The sequence below is a fragment of the Symphalangus syndactylus genome, chromosome 6 (genome assembly GCF_028878055.3).
Source record: "Symphalangus syndactylus isolate Jambi chromosome 6, NHGRI_mSymSyn1-v2.1_pri, whole genome shotgun sequence".
In the NCBI taxonomy this organism is placed as follows: Eukaryota; Metazoa; Chordata; class Mammalia; order Primates; family Hylobatidae; genus Symphalangus; species Symphalangus syndactylus.
The window spans coordinates 127,879,450-127,899,792 of NC_072428.2; the positions used below are offsets into that span (position 1 = coordinate 127,879,450).

The following is a 20,343-nucleotide window of genomic DNA, read 5'->3' on the forward strand; positions in this document are numbered from 1 at the left end:
GAGGAGGGCTAGGAGGCTTTGTTATCTAGGAGACATCACAGAACAAATGGGATTTGAAGGGGGCCCTGAACAGCTTAGCTGAGAGGAGATAAACTGTCCAGAGCCAAGTCAGCAGGCAGCTGGGTCTTCTAGAGATCCCAGCGGTGACTACATTGGGAAGTTTCTCTATGACAGGAATAATAATGATGCCTTACCACCTGGGACAGTTAAAAGGATTTGTATGATACTGTTTCAGTGGTCCTCATCCAAAAATCTAAAATCTAAAATGCTCCAAAATCTAGAAATGTTTGAGCATTGACATGACGCTCAAAGGAAATGCTCACTGAAGCATTTTGGATTTTTGGATTAGGGATGCTTAACTGTTAAGTATAATGCAAATATTCCAACATCGGAAATCTATAACACTTCTGGTCCCAGACGATTCAGATAAGGGATACTCAACCTGCCTCACATCTGTAAAGTGCTTAAAATAGTAAGTGCTAGTAAATGTTAAATATGTATGTATGATGTACACACATAAAAGTACTTCATTATAAACCTTCCCCTGCAGAATTAGGGGATGAAAGCTGAAGAATCTGAAACAAAATCTTTCCCATTTACATCGGAATGGCCTCATTTCTGGGAGGCACAGGAGCAGAGTTCAGCTAAATCACCAACCATGTCACACGTAACCAGGAGCATGCATGCAGGCCCAGGGACCTCCCCTATCACAGTAACAATACCTTGCAGTCACATAAGCCTTTATGTTTACAAAGGGATTTTTCCCAGAAACTGAGAAACAACTCATGTAGAATTGGAGCCAAACAGAGGTTGTTTTCAACATGGAAATGCGTGCCCATTGCCTCTTAAATCGTACCCCTCAACATACATCTATAAGTATAAAACTATAATATGTATAGTTTTAATTAACATGTGTATTTACATATGAATCATAAACATATATTGACATATAGCACAATATCTACTCCCCAGCTGAAGCCATAGAACATGTCTCAAAGTTGGATTTGCACAGTAAACACACTGTGGTTTCCTGGGCTGTGCATTCACTCATGTGGCTTGGAAGGGAGGATGGAGACAGTGGGGGAAGGGCTTGAATCCCTTCCCCCACTTCTTGGTGCCACCACACCAGCTCCCCGCTGATGCAGCAGACATACGGGAGCTCATGCTGGCTTTTTTCCCCATATCTGCTCAGGGCAACTGTTGGCCAGCAACAGACTCTCTGCAGTCCCAGGTCCTGGAAATAGGTCCTGAGAGAGCTGAGGGACTGAACCAGGCCTATGGAGAGTCTCAACCTCACATCCCAGGTTGCTGACTCATAACCCACCATCAGTGCACTAGAGGAGTTGGCTCTGTGTCTCTATGACTCACAGGTGCTGCTGCAGCTCCAAAAGCACTGACTTCTCCAGGCTGGTCTCATTTGAGATAATGAAATGGGGAAGATCCACATCCGGCCTGGACTCCAGCCCTGACACCCTGAGCAGGGAGGAACCTCTATCCCAGCCCCCCAGCTCCCCAGCCGAGCCCGGGCTAGACGGCTCCTCTGGGGGAGAATGTTCCTCGTAGATCAGCAGGTTTCTGGATCTCACTGAGGACAGAGCAGAATAACAAGGTGTTAGCAAAAGACCACACGGGTCCAACACATCCCCTCACTCCAGGTGCTCAGCGCTGGTAGCAGATGACAATGTGTGAGTTCTCGTTGCCCAGAACCATGGGTGCCAACAGGATTTGGCTTTCTATAAAGACTTTAGAGCTTCGGAGTTTGTGCACTGAAAAATTATACCAATTATACAGGGCTGGAAGAACAATAGAAAAGCAAATAAACACAAGGCAAACTACCACCCCCACTGCTTTGAAAATATAAAACTCCCTCCCTTACCACCCATAAGCATCTAGGGAAAATGATTCATGGAGAATGGGAGTGGAATATTTGGAGATGTCCAGACCCAGATAAAAGAAGCAGCATTCCCAGTGAGTAGGTCTGGCAGGGGGATGAGGTACAGGGCATTTCATTTAGAAAGTGAAGAGAAGACACAAAGCCAAAGCCATAAATCAAAGGATAGAGACAATCTCCTTTGTTTTATAGGACAGTCACACAGCTAGATGGCTCTGTAGCAATTTTCCATGACATAGAAACTATGCTTCTAATTAAATTTAGAGAGACAGTTCCTTGGGGGGAAAAATTCTCAACAGGCCACTGAAATTATTTAATTGGAATGCTAGCACTTCTGTCATACCTGGCAGAGATACACCTGCCTGGTGAAGACCACGGATGTTTCAAAATGGCAAAATTTTCCCTATCCCAAATCCAATACAGTAGTCCTCCCTTGTCCATGGGGAATACGTTTCAAGACCCCCAGTGGATGGCTGAAACCGAAGATAGAACTGAACCTTATATATATGGTATAAGGTATATATGTATAGGAAAAACCATATAGGGTTTATATATGGGCATATAGCATGTAGGGTTCATATGCCTTTTCCTATACATATGTACTTATGATAAAGTTTGATTTAGAAATTAGGCCCAGTAAGAAATAAACAATAATAATAAAATAGAACAATTCTAACCATATCTTCTAATAAAAGTCACATGAATGTGGCCTCTCTCAAAATTTCTTATGGTGGTGTACTCAGCTATTTTCAGATAACTGCAGGTATTTTCATTGACTGCAGGTAATGTTTCTTATAGCGTATTCAGCTATTTTAAGGTAACTGCAGGTATTTTTATTGGCTACAGGTAGCGTTTCTTATTATAGTGTATTCAGCTATTTTAAGGTAACTGCAGGTATGTGCACTGGCTACAGGTAACTGAAACCTTAGAATGCAAAACCTCAGAAAAGGGGGACTACTGTACCGCCTAACCCCACGCTCGTTCCTATAGGTGTAGGTGTGAATTTGTGTGTGTGTTCCTTACTCACCATCCCTTTATTTCTAGGTGAGAATACCATACGCTTCTTATCTGACACCTGAGTCCCCATATTCTCTAGATCTTGGGCATAAGGTTTTGGAAGGCAAGCTGATTCTTTTTGTTTGTTTGAGATGGAGTCTTGCTCTGTCGCCCAGGCTGGGGTGCAGTGGCACAATCTCGGCTCACCGCAACCTCCTCCTCCCGGGTTCACGCCACTCGCCTGCCTCAGCCTCCCAAGTAGCTGGGACTATAGGTGCAGGCACCACCATGCCCAGCTAATTTTTGTATTTTTAGTAGAGATGGGGTTTCAGCATATTGGCCAGGCTGGTCTTGAACTCCTCACCTTGCTGATTCTTTTTTTTTTTTTGTCTAGATGGAGTCTCACTCTGTTGTCCAGGCTGGAGTGCAGTGGTGCAATCTCGGCTCACTGCAAGCTCCACCTCCCAGGTTCACACCATTCTCCTGCCTCAGCCTCCCCAGTAGCTGGGACTACAGGTGCCTGCCACCACGCCTGGCTAATTTTTTTGTATTTTTTAGTAGCGACGGGGTTTCACCGTGTTAGCCAGGATAGTCTCAATCTCCTGACCTCATGATCTGCCCACCTCGGCCTCCCAAAGTGCTGGGGTTACAGGCGTGAGCCACCGCACCTGGCCCTGACCTTGCTGTTTATTTAATTTCACTTTACAAGCCCTTACTATATACATTACATTACTCATACAATTCCACTCAGTGAAGGCAGAAACACAGCAGTTCTCTAAAAACGTCACAGAAAGCGACAGACTTTCCCTCATCTACTTCCCTCTCCCTTATCAGAATTCAAAAATTAGATGTCAGAATGGATCAGGGAACGCAGTCCAGAACAGCAGTTTGCAAACTGTGCTCTGTCAAGCTCTGGAGAATTCCCAGTGACGCCTCAGTCCAGTGGATGAGGGAACCCAGGGGAACCCCCACTTGCCTCTTCAAAGGGAGAAGCTCCACTTTTACCACTTTTTAAACACTGGACTTTCACAGAAGATTCTTTTTGGAAGGCTGAGAAACCCAGCTCTAGGGAAATCAAACAAGACCCTGCCCAAGTTGCCACGTGCTGTCTTACCCACGGAGGCTGTGTAGGGCTCCTGCAGGGAATGCTGGCTGGGCAGAGCCATCTTGGTGGCAGAAGGATAGGGCCCGTAGCCTTGAAAGAAGCTGCCGAATGCAACGGCAAAGCACAGCACCACAACCTGTGGGAGAGAAAGAGGGGAGAGAGAACATGAGGGGCTGTGGACTCCGGGCTCTGGACAGCACAGCTTTAAACCCAGGGACACAGACTCTCCTCTTCAGGCCAGTGGACTGCACCCACGGGTCACATCACCAGGGTGCCTCACCGAGGAACAGCCTCAGAGTGGAGTTCCTCCACGTGGTTTCTCCTACAGCACGGCACTGGGCCTTGCCAAGCGGAGGGAGAGGGGAGACACGGCCCAGGCCAGGGGTGGTCACTGTGCTACCCTGCTGGGAAGCTCACCATGAGGCAGGTGCCAGTCTGCGTGCCGGCTAACTTGCAGGTTCGAGAAACCTTGCCCATCACCAAAGTCTGAAGCTTCTGGAGTTGCTGAAGGAGAGTCCTGCCAATGATAACAACAGCCGTGAGGGGAGTCTGACAGAGAAGAGATGCTTCTTGATCTCTCCATGTGACCCAGGAAGGTCGCCGTGCCTTTGTGCCTGCATTTCAACAGAGCCCCAAGGGACGGTTTCCTCTGGAAGAAGATACAAACACCAGTACCTCCCAGCACCATCGTCACAGAGCTCACTGGGGCTCAGAATCAGCCTTCACACTTGAAAGTCCTGTTCTTGCACTGCCCTGACTTAGAGGTAGCTGCCTCCACATTACCCCTGACAGGCTATGGCTTGTTTCTCAGCGATTGAGAACAAAGGAAAAGGAACACTGATTGGATGGTAGCTAAAGTCACAATGGTTGTGTCTTTCCTAAATTCCTATGCTGAAACCCAGTCCTCTATGTGATGGTATTAGGATGCAGCACCTTTGGGAGATGATTAAGTCATAAATGGAGCCCTCATTGGTGGGATTCGTGCCCTTATAAGGAGCTGAAAAGACTAGAGTGCTTCCCTTCCACTATGAGAGGACACAGCAAGAAGCTGCTTTCTGTGAACCAGAAAGCAGGCCCTCGCCCAACACTGAATCTCCCAACACTTTTATCTTGGACTTCCCAGCCTCCAGAACTATAAGAGATCAATTTCTGTTGTTTATAAGTGACCTCGTTTATGACATTTTGTTATAGCAACCTGAACAGACTAAGAAAATGTTGATTAAAAGAAGAACTCATTTAACCAAGAGATGAGAAACATTGACAAAAACATAAAAAAAGGGACAAAGGCAAAGAGAAGGAAAAATAAAAAATGACCAGTAGAGAACAACAGAAGGAGTGGCCAGAGGTGGGGGGCTGTGACTGGAAATGCCAACACAGAGTAACAGGCATTCACAGGCAGGTTAGAAGAGAGAGAGAAAGAAGGAGAGGAAAAGCAAGAACGGCTCTGTTTAAGGCAGAGAGGCAAACAGCCACCTGCAGCTCAAGCCTGTGGTTCTTAAAGGCTCACAGCACCTCCAGAGTCAGAAACGAAGCCAACATATGAAAGAACAAAGATGCCTGCTCAACTGGACCCTCATGCCCAGAGTCAGAGGTCTTCAAAACCATCCTTTGAAACAGATTCTAGCCTTTCTCCAGGAAAGAGACAAGAGAGCAAGAGCAGAAAAAAAAAAGGAGACGTTTTATCCCTAAAATTGGACAACTGTGCCTCTCCTTACAAGGCAAAGTTTGAGGGATAAGAACAGTCTTATATACTCTGCTCTGTGTGACATCAGCACACAGAAAGAGCAGATGGTAAAATTCTTTGCAAATTCTGAACACTGCAAGGCGTAGAAAAGGATCTGACAACACACCCTCCTGAGTTAGAGCACCCGGGAAGAGTTCCCTGTGAGTGGTGTAAAGAGTTGAGGCTCCTCCTCATCCTCATCCCCCACCCCCAAACCCAGTGCATATGGCAAAGTGGAAAGATTTTATGAGCAGATGCTTTCTCTTGGGTCTCAAGGATTCTCAGAAAATGTGTGCTGTGATGTAACAATGTTAGACAGCCACATAAGTTCACTGGAAAACATCATCAAATCATTTGTTCACAGAATGCTGTGGGCTTTCGCAGATAACTTGCTTCTCATCACAGTCTACCCCCAAATAGCATTCAGGTGCTAGAAGGACAAGCAGATTTTTCCTGGGCTTACACTTCGCCCCCAGCTAGTACCAATGAAACAAGTTCTCCCAATTTAAGCAAATTAAGGACAGGTTGGTCACAAGAATGGTTTTGCTTTCAGCAGTTTAAATGGCTAGGAGTGGTGGGTGAATTGAAGCAGCCCTCAGCACACGGAGTAGATGCTTTCTGGACTCAAAACTCCTTTGTGGGCCAGGCGCAGTGGCTCATGCCTGTAATCCCAACACTTTGGGAGGCTGAGGTGGCCAGATCACGAGGTCAGGAGTTCGAGACCAGCCTGGCCAACATAGTGAAACCCCCCCCTATCTCTACTAAACATACAAAAAATTAACTGGGCATGGTGGCGGGCGTCTGTAATCCCAGTTACTTGGGAGGCTGAGGCAGGAGAATCGCTTGAACCCAGGAGGCAGAGATTGTAGTGAGCTGGGATTGCACCATTGCACTCCAGCCCAGGCAACAGTGCGAGACTCTATCTCAAAAAAAAAAAAAAAAACTTCTATGCAGTTCCATCTACGTGCCATTTTCCCCATGTATAGTGATTTTAATTTAAGCAACACGAAATCATTCATTCTATTAGTTAATATCACTAATTTAAGTTCTATTTAATGTGAAGATCTTTTTTTGTACTTAATCGTACATTTTTGTTTGTTTCTGGTTATATAGAAGTATGATTGAATGTAGTGTAGACCTGGTTTATATTTAAATGTTTTCAGGTACAATTTTTGTTTATTTTTCTTTTTTTTTTCTGGAGATAAAGTCTTGCTCTGTCGCACAGGCTGGAGTGCAGTGGTGTGATCACAGCTCACTGCAGCCTCAACCTCCTGGGCTTGAGCAATCCTCCTGCCTCAGCCTCCTGAGTAGCTAGGAGGGAATACAAGTGTGAGTCATCACGCCCAGCTAAGTTTTCTTTATGTTTTGTAGAGACAGGGTCTCTCACTTTGTTGCCCAGCTCGTCTGGAACTTCTGAGCTCAAAGGATCCTCTCACCTCTGCCTCCCAAAGTGCTGGAATTAAAGGCATGAGCCACTTGCGCCCAGCACCATTTTCTTTAAAAGCATTTTGTATGTTTACTTAATGCTGAGAAATACTCAACAGCATAATGACTTTAAATTCCACTTAAAGAAAGTTTGCAACTAAATGGTTCTATGATGCAGCGCCTTTCCTTCCTCATGAAACTTTTTCTCTGTTCTCCCAGGACTTCCCCAGAAAATTCCCTTCCTACCCAACAGCACAGCTGCCTTTTCCTTCTGCACAGCCACTTCCTGAGTGTGCATTCATTCTCACAGCGAGATTTCACTGGCCGTAGCATATATTTGACTGTCTACCACCTGTAATGCCAGCCCCAGAGCCCTTGCTGGGTTCTCCCTGCTGAGATTTCTTCAAGTCCTTGGGCAAATTTACAGGTAAGCCCACAGATAAGACCACATGGCTCAAACCCTTTCCTCTTATTGCCGACCACTCTCTATGGTAGGAATGGGTCTCTCCTTCCTGCTAAGCTATGAAAAGTGGTCTCCTGTTCCCCTGGCCTGCTCAAGAGCTACTTCTGTAAGTGACGACTGCCACTTTTCCTGGGCACCTCAGTTTTCCACTGGGCACTCCTGCAGCCTGTAAGCTGGTGGCCGCAAGGTGCTGAAGTTTAGCTATGCTCTGGGCATGAGGGGGTAACGTTTCTCCATCCAGGCTTCAGTTAGTACCTTTCCAGATGGTACCAAGGCATGTTACTTTTGCTCCAAAGTCTTAAGCTGTTTTGAAAGGGGAATGACCACTTCCATTTTTTTACCAACAATCCCTATTGACCAGCAGCCAGCCCGTACTTCCTCCTTGCCCATCCCCTACCCCTTGCCTGGTCCTTAGGGCATGAATAGCTTAAAAAAAAAAAAAATCCACACAATACTTGGAATCAGTCCTCCCTTCCAATTTCTGGTTGAGATCTCTGGGCCCTGTACCCCTTTCCCTAGGATGAACAGTTTCCTAGGAGGCTCCCCAGTGCCTCCTGAAAACAGACTTTCAGCAGGCCAGATATATCTAAAGTCCACTGAAAGAATATCTTAGGCTCAAATTGGAATCCCCTTTCCCCAGTTACAGGTGTAAAGTGCTACAAGTTGGGAAGAAGGACCCTTTAAGAAGGGCTGGAGAGAGCAGGGAGGGCTGGTGTTTCCTGACTGCACAGCACTTTGCTTGGCATTCACGGACACATCCTTTCCCAACTCAAGATGACTATATTCTGAATCCACTGCAAATGAAAATGGTTGTTTAATAGTCCCTGATTTCTAACAGTTTATAATCTAACTCTTTAAGATGAGCAAACATGTAGTTTAAAACACACATTTTTAGTTCGAAATGTTGGTGGAAAGCGCGACAGTGACTAATAATATGCTGTTTGCCATTGCTTCTCCTACTGGTGCTGGAGAAAGTAAACGGAACTGATGGTAGAAATGACAACATGTGCAAGGCCCCATCAATCAGCAACACTGAGGCATTTCACGCAGTCATCCCCAGAATCCAAACAGACTTCTATGATCCAATAAAGTTTGGGAAATTCATACACATCCATACAACAGAAACACTCCTTTTCATCATAAAAAAAGAAAATGAACAATGACAGAGTACTGAGTGCCTACTACTTGAGTTCCAAGAACTACATACACTAAAACACTATTCAATCATCTCAAAGTCACGTAGCTAATAAGTAGAGGACCTAAGATGTAAACCAAAACCTATCTGACCCCATAGCTTGTGTACATTCCAACATGGTACAGCATGGTACCCTAATCAATAACCTACTAAAATTAATAATAAAGCATGTCTTAGTTAAGTAGATTTTTCTTAACTCCAGTAACATTAATATTATATTGACACCAGCCCAACTGAGATATGTCCACCATTAAATATGAAAATATTACTATTAAAAGAGACTAAACCATAGATGGAAGAGCCACAATAAAACCCATTCCGATGGCAAGGAGATGCATACTAACAAAATTTCAGTAACAGTGACACAAAAACCATCAGGGCAAATAAATATTGTGTGGTATTTTCTCTGGATACATCAAAGATAAAATGCAGATAATAGATAAAAGAATCAAGGGTACTCCTTGCCTAGTTAAGGTGTCAGGAAGTCAAGCCTGGGCTTTATTTAGAAAAATGGAAACTATAAAACGTGTCCCTCTGTGAAATACCAAAAAAGCTGATGAGATGGCTTTAGAATTGCTAAGCTGATGCATATATATCAGGAGGATTGGCTCTAAAGGCAAAGACACCTGAGTTTCAATCAGAGGATGACTGCTATGTACCTTTAATCAAGTTAAGTTCTGAGTTTAGGCAGCTACTCAGATGAATTCCCTTGACCACATCAGCTAATGGAATAATGAGACAATGCTCCCTCCCAGGGTAACTCTGGGTTTGCTGAAGCAAATACATCTTTGAAGAGTGCCTGCTGTCTCTTTTCACTGATGACAGATGAGGCCAGTCCTTTTTACGGGAAAGCCTCTGACCTCATAACTGATATGTTGGTTTGAGATGATGTGGCACTTTCTCTGATGTCACTGATGACAGATGAGGCCAGTCCTTTTTATGGGAAAGCCTGTGACCTCATAACTGATACATTGGTTTGAGATGATGTGGCACTTTCTCTGATGTCACTGAGACAGATGTCACTGCCTGCAGCAATGGGAGGTTGGATGACAGCCCCCACCCTACTCGTGTGAAGGGCTGGGTGGAGAAAAGGCAGCCAGCAGATGAAATGGAAAAGTTATTTTTAAACTACAGCTATAAAAAGTCAACCGCAGGACAGAGCCAATGGTGCCGATGAAGCTCAGTATAAACTTCCTCTTTATTATTGTATTTTAAATCATCAGCGATCATGGCTAATTATGGTCTTAATGAATTCTTGGGCTTCCGGGAACAAAATCTTAATTTAGAGAAAGGAATACTCTTAGCATACGTTTATCTGGGCCAACAGATTTTTCACAATTTGTTAAATTGGAGTGTCCAACACTTGATTGAAAATGTGGATTTTGTCCTGTGGTGAGATGTAAAAATAAACTCAGTGGCTATCCTCATGCAGTTCCTTGCAAAAGAGCAGTGGAAAGCAGCTGCCAGCCTTGCCCAAAATAAACCATCACCCTGTATCTTGGGAGGCATATCAAAGGAAATTGGGCAAAACATTCAAAAGAATCCAAGAGTGGGAGACACAATCTTACAATAACTGGGAAATGCATCAACAGTCTCATGTTTTCTTTGTCTTTGGTTTAATTTTGCTTTTTGTGTGTGTTTCCTTATTTACAAAAGAAAGAATGAGAACAGTCATACAGTTATTGAATGTTGGACTTTGAACATTCAGGAACCTAATTTCCCACTGGAGTCAGAAACCAGGACCAGGAAAACAAAAGTGGTGGTTCCCAATTATTTGGTGTGTTGGGAGCTTCAACTTAGGCCCTCTCTGTAGACATACTTTCTTTATTTTTTTTTGAGACAGAGTTTCGCTCTTGTTGCCCAGGCTGGAGTGCAGTGGTGTGATCCTGGCTCACTGCAACCTCCGCCTCCCAGGTTCAAGCAATTCTCCTGCCTCAGTCTCCCGAGTAGCTGGGATTACAGGCATGTGCCACCACGCCTGGCTAATTTTTTTTGTATTTTTAGTAGAGATGGGGTTTCACCATGTTGGTCAGGCTGGTCTTGAACTCCTGACCTCAGGTGATCCACCCGCCTCGGCCTCCCAAAGTGCTGGGATTACAGGTGTGAGCCACCGCGCCCAGCCAGACATACTTTCATCAAATCTTATAACACATCTTAGAAATGGAACTCTCCAGGAAGTGGTGTGTGCAGGTGCACATATGTGTGTGTGCACATATGTATGTGTGTAAACTATTCCCTGGGTAAATCAGCCTCCTTCAGAGATGAAGGAACTTTTTCACAGCCTTATAGAAGCACCTAGAGCAGTCATTTCCAAATTCCAAATCATGAACCATTTGTAGGTTTGTGAAATCAATTGGGTTGTGACTGGTATATGTTTTTAATGAAATGGAATCAAATAGAATACACAACATCAGAGGGCATTGTAAACCGTAAAGAACTATCGATTTGTGAAGCATTCATATTAGTGAGATGTATGATGTATACGTACAAGTTCATGTGGTATGTCTGGTGTGCCATTTATACTGCATAAAATGTAAAATAATTGTACAATCAAAAAAGCATGAGTGTTACTTATCTAGTGCACACAATTAAAAAAAAAAAAAAAGAAAAAAGAAAAGAAAACTTGGCCAGGCACAGTAGCTCATGCCTGTAATCCCAGTACTTTGGGAGGCTGATGTGAGCAGATCACTTGAGGTCAGGAGTTCGAGACCAGCCTGGCCAACATGGCAAAACCTTGTCTCTACTAAAATACAAAAATTAGCCAGGTGTGGTGGTGTGTGCCTGTAATCCCAGCTACCTGGGAGTCTGAGGAACAAGAATTGCCTGAATCTGGAAGGCAGAGGTTGCAGTGGGCCAAGATCACACCACTGCACTCCAGCCTGGGTGACAGAGTGAGACTCCATCTCAAAAAAAACAAAACTCAAGTGACGATCAGGTGGCCTCATGATGGAAGAGATGAGCATCCATGTCCTTCTGAGGCAAAATCCCCCTGAATCCCTTCCCACCCCACCTGAGTCACATCTAGAGTTAGTGCCTGGGAGGTTCTGAGGTGAGGAGGGGGTGTCCAACAGCTGAAATCCCTACCTCAAAGTCCTGGGATCGAGGGCAGGGAGGTGGTGGGATACAATGTTAATAATTGTAAGTTCTACACATTTCATAAGGATATTTAAGGAAAATCATGAACAATCTCAAAGACATTTAAATACTAAAGTGTGTCATACACAAAAGATAACCACATCAGCTCAAACTCCTAAATCTTGACTAAATACCTATATGTTTATGGCCTTTTACTTAAGTTCTGAAGGTTGTTCATGGGGCTCTGGCCTAAATGAAAAAAAAAAAAAAAAAAAAGCGTATAATTTTCTCCTTTTTCTTCCTGTGTTAATTGTTACATTACAAGAGGCTTCTTCATTTTGTAGGAACCAGAGGGCATTTCTGAAATGCTCTATTACCTACTGGCCCAGGAACAAAAACTGAGGCTGTGGAATTTTGAACTTTACACTAAATTACACTAAAATGCCTTTCTAATCTCTCTGGGGAACTTAGTTTAGTACCCAATAATCCTTTGAAGTTCGAAATATTTCCACATGAAAAGAAAGTTCATACTCTTCATGCAACCAGAAGTTAGAGATAATGGAGAAATGAAAAGTGACTTAAAACCAAGGTAAACGTGTACAGTAGAGTAACTTGGGTCATTTATCAGTCCTCAAATAGCTTCTTTGTGTGCAGCTGGGAGTGGGTTCAGCCAGTTATTGTCAGTCTAAGAGAGAAGAGATGAACCCACACACAGAAAACCGCAATAGTGTGTAGGGAACAAATACACAAAATTAGTGCAAACAGACACAGCTGTGTGGGCTAAACAAACAGACCAGGAGAGCCAGAATCCAGTCAAAACCCAGTAGACTTGGCTGGAAAGACCTTTAATAGGAATCATATAGAGATTTTCAAGAACAAGAAAAGTAGAGTTAGAGAGAGAGACTACAGCTAAGAGGGAGATCAAAGAGAAAGGTTAAGGAATTCCTATTTCTGATATCAATAGAGGCAAGCATGTCCCTTACTTCTGTGAGGTCTGAGGAAAGTGTACAAATGAAGTCCACAGGCCACACATCTTAAGGTTTCTCCAAACCAAGCAGCCCAACACCTGCTCCTTCCGGCTTCCTCTGTGGCCAGGTTTGAACTAGAGTTCTTGGACTTCCAGGGCTGCTTGCCAAAATGTGGTAGTATAAGCAGAATTACTCCAGGCCTCAGCCTGCTCCACACCGTTGGAGAGAGGCAGTCTCTTGGGTCTTCTCGTGTTCCTACACATTCTGCTGTGGATGCCAAAATGGAAAGGCTCTCACTGCTCTTTTATGATGGGCCACCTCTCAAGGTTGTTATGAAGCTAGTAACCTGGACAGATGAGGTAATGTCTCTCCCTGGGCAAGAAGCAGGCTTACTGATTGCTTGCTATAAAAGCAGTGGATTCTCCAAGCTCAGGCTTCCTTAGCTGTGACACAATCCCCACTGAGAGCACAGCATCCACCCAGATCTGTCCTGGCACCTGGGGGCAAGGAGAACTGATACATATATGCTGCTGCTCACACTGCCTGCTGAGCAATAGAATCCTTTGTCTCTGACCCAGGAATCTCATATCTTCTATAAATAAGGCTAAATTGAATCCCAGACCTGATATATTGTGAAGGATGTCATGCACACACCAGCCCTGGTTCAAACTCCACATGCAGCCCTCACAAAGAGCTGTCTCTGTCTACCCCATTGGCTTCAGGGGTGCCCACTGGTCACCAGGTTTGCCCTTCAGAGAACAGATTTGGGGTAGAAGTCCACATAGGCCCTGCAAATGAGCTAAGACCTTTGGACAGGGAATTTCAGGATCCTAGGTACCGGGGTAAGTTCTAGAGGGCTAGGGGGAGAGCTCCAGATGGACACATCTCCTTGGTCCTGCCAACTACACATCCCATGGAGGGGGACAAGGCTAAAGGAGAGCCAGCACAGGGCCCTCTAAAACACTGAGTCCAAATCAAGGGCCCTGTGTCCGGGTCTAAAGTCGGCTCTTGCTGGGGCAAGCTCCTTGAAGGAGCAAGAGGCACAGCAGCAAGACAAACCAAAGTAAGGACCAGATCAAAAATTAAGCGACCAAGTTCTCGTCCCCATTCTACCTCTAAATGTTTAGATGATTTTAACCCCACCAGGCCTCAGTTTCTCCTTCTGTAAAATAAGGTGATTAGCAGTTCAATACAATGATATCTAAGGTGTATCTCAAGTCTAAGCCCCTATGATTCTACAAATCCATGCTCAAGGAGAAAGGCTGTAGCTCACAGCCCCTAAAGAAGCCTGAGAACAAAATAAGTAATAAATGGAGCAAACTGAGCCACAAGTGCCTACAACTAATGGGCCAGGCAGGGTATGTGTATCACTCGTGCAGAAGAAAACTATACCAGTGGGAAAAAATGACAAGATTTCTCAGGGATGAGACCAGGGTGGGGCCATCCAGAGAGCTTGCAGCTTAGAGAGGTGCATTCACTTAGAAAAGCCGGAAGGATTTGCTAGCAGCCACACACGGGCACTGCTCAGACACTGGCAAGTGAAAATGTATTTCTTGATGGAGCACAGGAAGAAGGGCCCCCTGGGGAACCATCTCACTCCCATCTTACACATTTCCTGATAGCATGCAATTAGCGGATCACCTCAGCAAAGGAAGTGTGAAGGTGCTTTCACACCACTTCAGCTCTGCTCCCAGAGGCTCCCAGAGAAAAACTGAAGAAAGATGAAGAGGACTTCCTCATCTCCTTTCCCAGCCCTGTGCTCTTCCACTTTCCATAGCTCAGATAAAATATCTTTTCATCTAGAAATCAGTAATAGGCTAGATGGCTGCTGCTGAGTCCAGTACAAAAAAAAAAAAAAGAAAGAAAACCATACTCAGGATTGACTCATAATCCCAGCATAAATTTTCATCTGGGTAGATGGGAAAGTCTCCTGTGGGGTATTGTATAGGAGCAGAAAAAAGTAAAGAGGTATCATTTTCTTTCATTTGGTCAATGATGAAACAGCCACTCCCCTCCCTGCCATGCCATGCATACGAACAATGGCCCCCAAGGCCTCTCCACCCCCCATTTCTGGTGACCCAGGATCCTGTTCACTTATCAAAGTTGTTCTACTTCCATCTAGCTGCCTCTGAAGGATGATAAAATGAGAAGCATCAACAGGAACACACACACAGGTGTGCATTCCCCAGCCCAGGCCTGCACACCGCTCAAACACTGGTCACCTGCATGGGGTGATGTGAGTAAAGGGTCCCAACGTCTTCCCTTGCCCAGCACCCCAGTCACCAGCTCCCCACGCTGGCTCTAGGGCAGGGCATTGCCAATGCTTACATCAGTCATTTTGGTTACTGTGGTGTTCTCTGAGTACCACAGAGGCCCTTGGCAGAAAACAAAGAGAAAGGGGGAAGAGCAGTTAGAGGAACTCTAGGTCCATTCCCCCTGTTTGAGCAAAGCAGCCCTGCTTTTATCTATTTCCCTCTCAAGCCAAAATACATGAAAAGCTACTGGTTTTATTTGTTTTGAGATGGAGTTTTCCTCTTGTTGCCCAGGCTAGAGTGCAATGGCGTGATCTCAGCTTACTGTAACCTCCGCCTCCCAGGTTCAAGTGATTCTCCCGCCTCAGCCTCCTGAGTAGCTGGGATTACAGGTACACATCACCACGCCCAGCTAATTTTGTATTTTTAGTACATACAGGGTTTCTCCATGTTGATCGGGCTGGTCTTGAACTCCCAACCTCAGGTGATTCACCAGCCACGGCCTCCCAAAATGCTGGGATTACAGGCGTGAGCCACCGCACCAGGTCTTAAAAGCTACTGGTCTTAAATATCATGACCTTAGGAGGTCTCCGCTACAATTATCTGTGGGAAGATCACAGATGAATCCATTGCCAGCCATTACTACCATAAAAGTGTTGTCCATGAGGAGAGGTGAGTCTTGAAAAGGGAGAAGAAATGGGAGAAGAAGACACACACAGCCACTGTGCTCCTGAGACTCGAGGGAAGGCACAGAGTCCAGGGAAGGAGGCCAAGGGGAAGAGGAACATCAGCAAACTTGCCCTGCTTTGTAAGTAAAATAAGCCAGACAAAGACAAATATGTATGGTATCACTTACATCTAAAGAAAAATTTAAGTCAAACTCACAGAAATAAGAGAATAGAAAGGTGGTCACCGGCTGCTGAGAGTGGGAGAACTGGTCAAAGAATACAAACTTTCAGTCATAAGGTACATACATTCTGAGGATCTACTGTACAGCATGGTGACTGTAATTAAAAATGCCATAATATATACCAGAAACGTGCTAAGAGAGTAGTAACTAAGCATTGGCCCCAAAAAGAAAAAGAAAAAAGAAGGTAATTATGTGGAGTGATGAGTGTGTTAATTAGCCTGATGGTGATAAACATTTCACAATATACACATACATCAAATCGTTACACTGTATACTGTAAAAATATGCAATTTTGTCAATTATACCTTAATAACGCTGACAACAAAACACAGAAACAAAAAACTTTCCCCGCTTTAACAGGTGGCTAAGCTAGCCCTGGTCACATTCAGTAACAGCAGACTGTCAGGGAAGGCTCAGATCCCAATAGCATGAAGTAGGTTATTATTATTATTATTTGAGACGGAGTCTCACTCTGTCACCCAGGCTGGAGTGCAATGGCACAATCTCGGCTCACTGCAACCTCTGCCTCCTGGGTTCAAGCGATTCTCCTGCCTCAGCCTCTCGAGTAGCTGGGATTACAGGCGTCTGCCACCACGCCCAGATAATTTGTGTATTTTTAGTAGAGATGGGGTTTTACCATGCTGGTCAAGTGATCTCTGACCAACAGGTGACCCACCCGCCTCGGCCTCCCAAAGTGCTAGGATTACAGTCATGAGCCACTGCGCCTGATCAAGTAGATTATTTTTAATGGTGAGTCAAAGATCCTGTAGAAATGTATGAGAATATGTCCAGAGTTTTGTTATGTGGAAATAGTTCTTAACAAAGAAGTATGCACAATATAAATACGTACACGTAAGATATTCCAAAACATAAAGATACCTCTGAGTGAAAGGATTCTTTTTTTTCCTAAATTATTTTAAAAGGAGCACATATTATGTATGCATCTTCCTTAAGTCTGAAACATATGATAAACAAGTAAAACTATATCAAACTAAATAAAGTTTCTGCACAACAACAACAACAAAAATTAACAAAATGAAAAGGCAGTCCACGGATTGGGAGAAAATGTTTGCAAACCGTCCATGAGGGGTTAATATTAAATATATATAAGGAACTCATACAACTCAATAGCAAAAAAAAAAAAAAAAAAATTAAAAAATGGGCAAAGAACCTGAATAGACACGTCTCTAAAGAAAACATAAAGATGGTCAACTGGTATATGAATAAGTGCTCGCTGACACTAGTCACCAGAGAAACGTAAATCAAAACCCTACGTGATATCACTTCACATCTGTTAGTACGATCATTATAAAAAAGACAAGCCGTGAAAAGTGTTGGCAAGGGTGTGGAGAAAAGGGAACCCTTCCACACTGTTGGTGGGAATGTAAATTAGTAAAACCATTATGTAAAACAGTGTAGAGGTTCCTCAAAATACTAAAAATAGAACTAGCATATAACCCAGCAATCCCTCTGCTGGTATACACCCAAAGACAATGAAATCGGCATCTCATAGAGTTACGTGTGCACCCATGTTCCTTAATGATGAAGAGTCTTGTTTTAGAAAAATATTCTGCTAATAACTGGAGGAGAAATGATAGAATTCTATAAGGCTACTTTCAAACCCCTAATGTATTGATCTCTCTAGCCAATAAGTATACATTGTGGAGAATATGTTCCTTCTGATGGAGGCATGTCATGGAACCTATGAAGAATTCTTACCAAAAACCGAAACCAAACAAAGTAGAGTGTGTAGTGGGCGAAGGACTGTGCTAACGGACACCACAAGGACATTACAGGTAAACTAAGACCACAAAAGACTCTATAGGACAACTAACTTGGCCTTTACTAAATAACAGCAAAGACATGCAAGAGAACTTACAGACAAAAAGATATGTAATGGACATATCAAACAGTTTGATCACATGGACCTTATTTGGATATCTGATTCAAACAAGCAAACAAAAATAAAAATGTGGAAGGAGGGAGGGAGGGAGGAAGGGACGGAGGGAGGAAGGAAGGGAGGGAGGGAGGGACAAAGGAAAGAAGGAAAGAAAGGAAGGAAGGAAGGGAGGGAGGCAGGGAGGAAGGGAGGGAGGCAGGGAGGGAGGGAGGGAGGGAGGCAGGGAGGGAGGGAGAAAGGAAGGAGAAGCGGAAAGGAAGGAAGGGAAGGAAGAAAGGAAGAAAAAAGAAAGAAGCAAAGAAAGAAGGAAAAAGAGAGAAAGAGAGAAAGAAAGAAAGAAAGAAGAGAAGAAAGAAGAGAAGAAAAGGAAAGACAGGGAAGGAAGGAAGGAAGGAAGGAAGGAAGGAAGGAAGGAAGCAAGCAAGCAAGCAAGCAAGCAAGGAAGGAAGGAAGGAAAGAACAAGCACCACAGTCCACCTGCAGAGGAGAGGAGAGACTTCCCAGGCAAGGTAGTGTGGTCGGTCCTTCTCCCTCACACACCCCGACTTCACCCCAGCGCATCCCTGCTGTGCCTCTGCTGCCCCCATGTGGCCGAGAGAAGGCCTGACACTGAGCCTGTAGAGGACGAAACCTTAACACAAACTCCAAGGAGGTCTTTGCTCTTCCCTTTTTCGCCAATTCTTGGCCAGGATTTGTCCCACCCACCCATGAACATGGGGCTGCTGCGGGAGCAAGTGCCAGGATGGGTGCCGGGAACGCCTATCTGCTCAGGATGCTAAAAACATGGATGCAGATGCTGGCTGGGGGAGCAGGATCCAGAGAACCAGAGCCGCCTCAGGCAATCCCCCCAGGGGAGAGGAAGTGGAGATAAAAACAGAGGAAGCCCCAGGAAACTAAGGGCCAAAGGCAAGCAGTGAAACCAGCTCCCTTGCCTCATGAGATCAAGGTAATGCCACGCTAAGTTGGTGGCGCTTCCCCCCTTTGGGCAGTCTGTCTTACAGAGCACTTGCGGTGAACTGCCCCTGACTGCTATCTGAGCACACATTCCCAGAAATGCAGAGAAAACTTCAGGGTGATCCCACTGACGGTAGTTTTAGCTTATGTCTCTATTAGCTGGTTTTTTGAGCAACTAACCATGAAGAATCAGGAAATGGGAATTAAATTCATTTGTTATTATCAAATAACATGCAAAGAGATTTAAACTGATCCCTTAATATTTGCACAATTGTTATTGGGCATTAACGCTGACCCTTAATCTGATTACATTTTTGTTTACTCAGTAAGTCCATTTTTCTCTGCTTAATTTGTTGGATCTCCAACACTCAGGGTGACAGGACTCTCTGACTAAGAAATAATTGTCACAGCACAGGTACGTATCATGTGTGCACATGAACACATATATTCTGGATGAAACTCCCCAAAAGCCAGTTTCTTAACCCTGAACTTTCACCCCTTTCTCTTGCATATGACCCAGGCATAAACCTCCATATACTCCTCCCACATCGAGGCTCCAGAGCCAGACCGCCTGGGTTCAAATGCAGCTTTAGCACTTACTGTGTGACCTTGGACAAATCACCTAAACTTTCCGAGTTTCAGTTACCTCCCCATATAGTGAGGATGATAGTAATGGCACCTCATAGGGCTAAATGAGTTCACAGCTGTGAAGTGCTTAAAATAGCACTTGGCACAGCAAGTGCTAGAGGAATTTATCAACTTGGTACTGTTATAATTTTTGTGAAATGGGTTTGAAATGCAATTAACTAATAAACTAGCTAATTTTAAAAAACTAATTTAAAAAACAATGATTTTCAGCCGGGCGCAGTGCCTCAGACCTGTAATCCCAGCATTTTGGGAGGCCAAGCGGGGGGCGGATCATGAGGTCAGGAGATTGAGACCATCCTGGCCAACATGTGAAACCCCAACTCTACTAAAAAAAAATACAAAAATTAGCCGGGCGTGGTGGCGCGTGCCTGTAGTCCCAGCTGCTCAGGAGGCTGAGGCAGGAGAATCACTTGAACCCGGGAGGCAGAGCTTGCAGTGAGCCGATATCATGCCACTGCACTCCAGCCTGGGCGACAGAGCAAGACTCTGTCTCAAAAAAAAGAAAGAAAAAAAATACCAATGATTTTCTCTTTTTTTTAAACTAATAAGTATCATTTGCTACTAAAATTAGATTATAATGAAGTGGCTAGTGCCTCCTTGTTCACCTCTAAATTGTGATGTCGTTTTCAGGAGAATCAGGCTTGTTGATCTTACTCTCCTCCAAGCCTCTTTTTTAACCCTCTAGTTGTCATGATCAGCTTCTTCTTCAATCCTATATCATTTAGAAAAAGTAAAGCATATGCAGGTATGTGTACATGTATGTGCATATGAGTGCGTACATATGTGTATTGTGGATGTGAACATGACAGCATGTGTGCATATGTGTTTGTATGTGTGC

General features: G+C 44.4%; 1 protein-coding gene across 1 annotated transcript in view; it reads right to left on the reverse strand.

Moving 5' to 3' along the window:
* Positions 1 to 20,343, reverse strand: part of CREB3L2 (cAMP responsive element binding protein 3 like 2) — a 128,272-nt gene that overhangs the window by 6,067 nt on the left and 101,862 nt on the right. The window contains exons 9-11 of the mRNA XM_055284149.2: positions 4,410 to 4,509; positions 4,002 to 4,128; positions 1,369 to 1,585 (exon numbers count right to left, since the gene is read on the reverse strand). Coding sequence (XP_055140124.1) covers positions 1,369 to 1,585; positions 4,002 to 4,128; positions 4,410 to 4,509 — 444 coding nt within the window. The remainder of the gene's footprint in view (positions 1 to 1,368; positions 1,586 to 4,001; positions 4,129 to 4,409; positions 4,510 to 20,343) is intronic.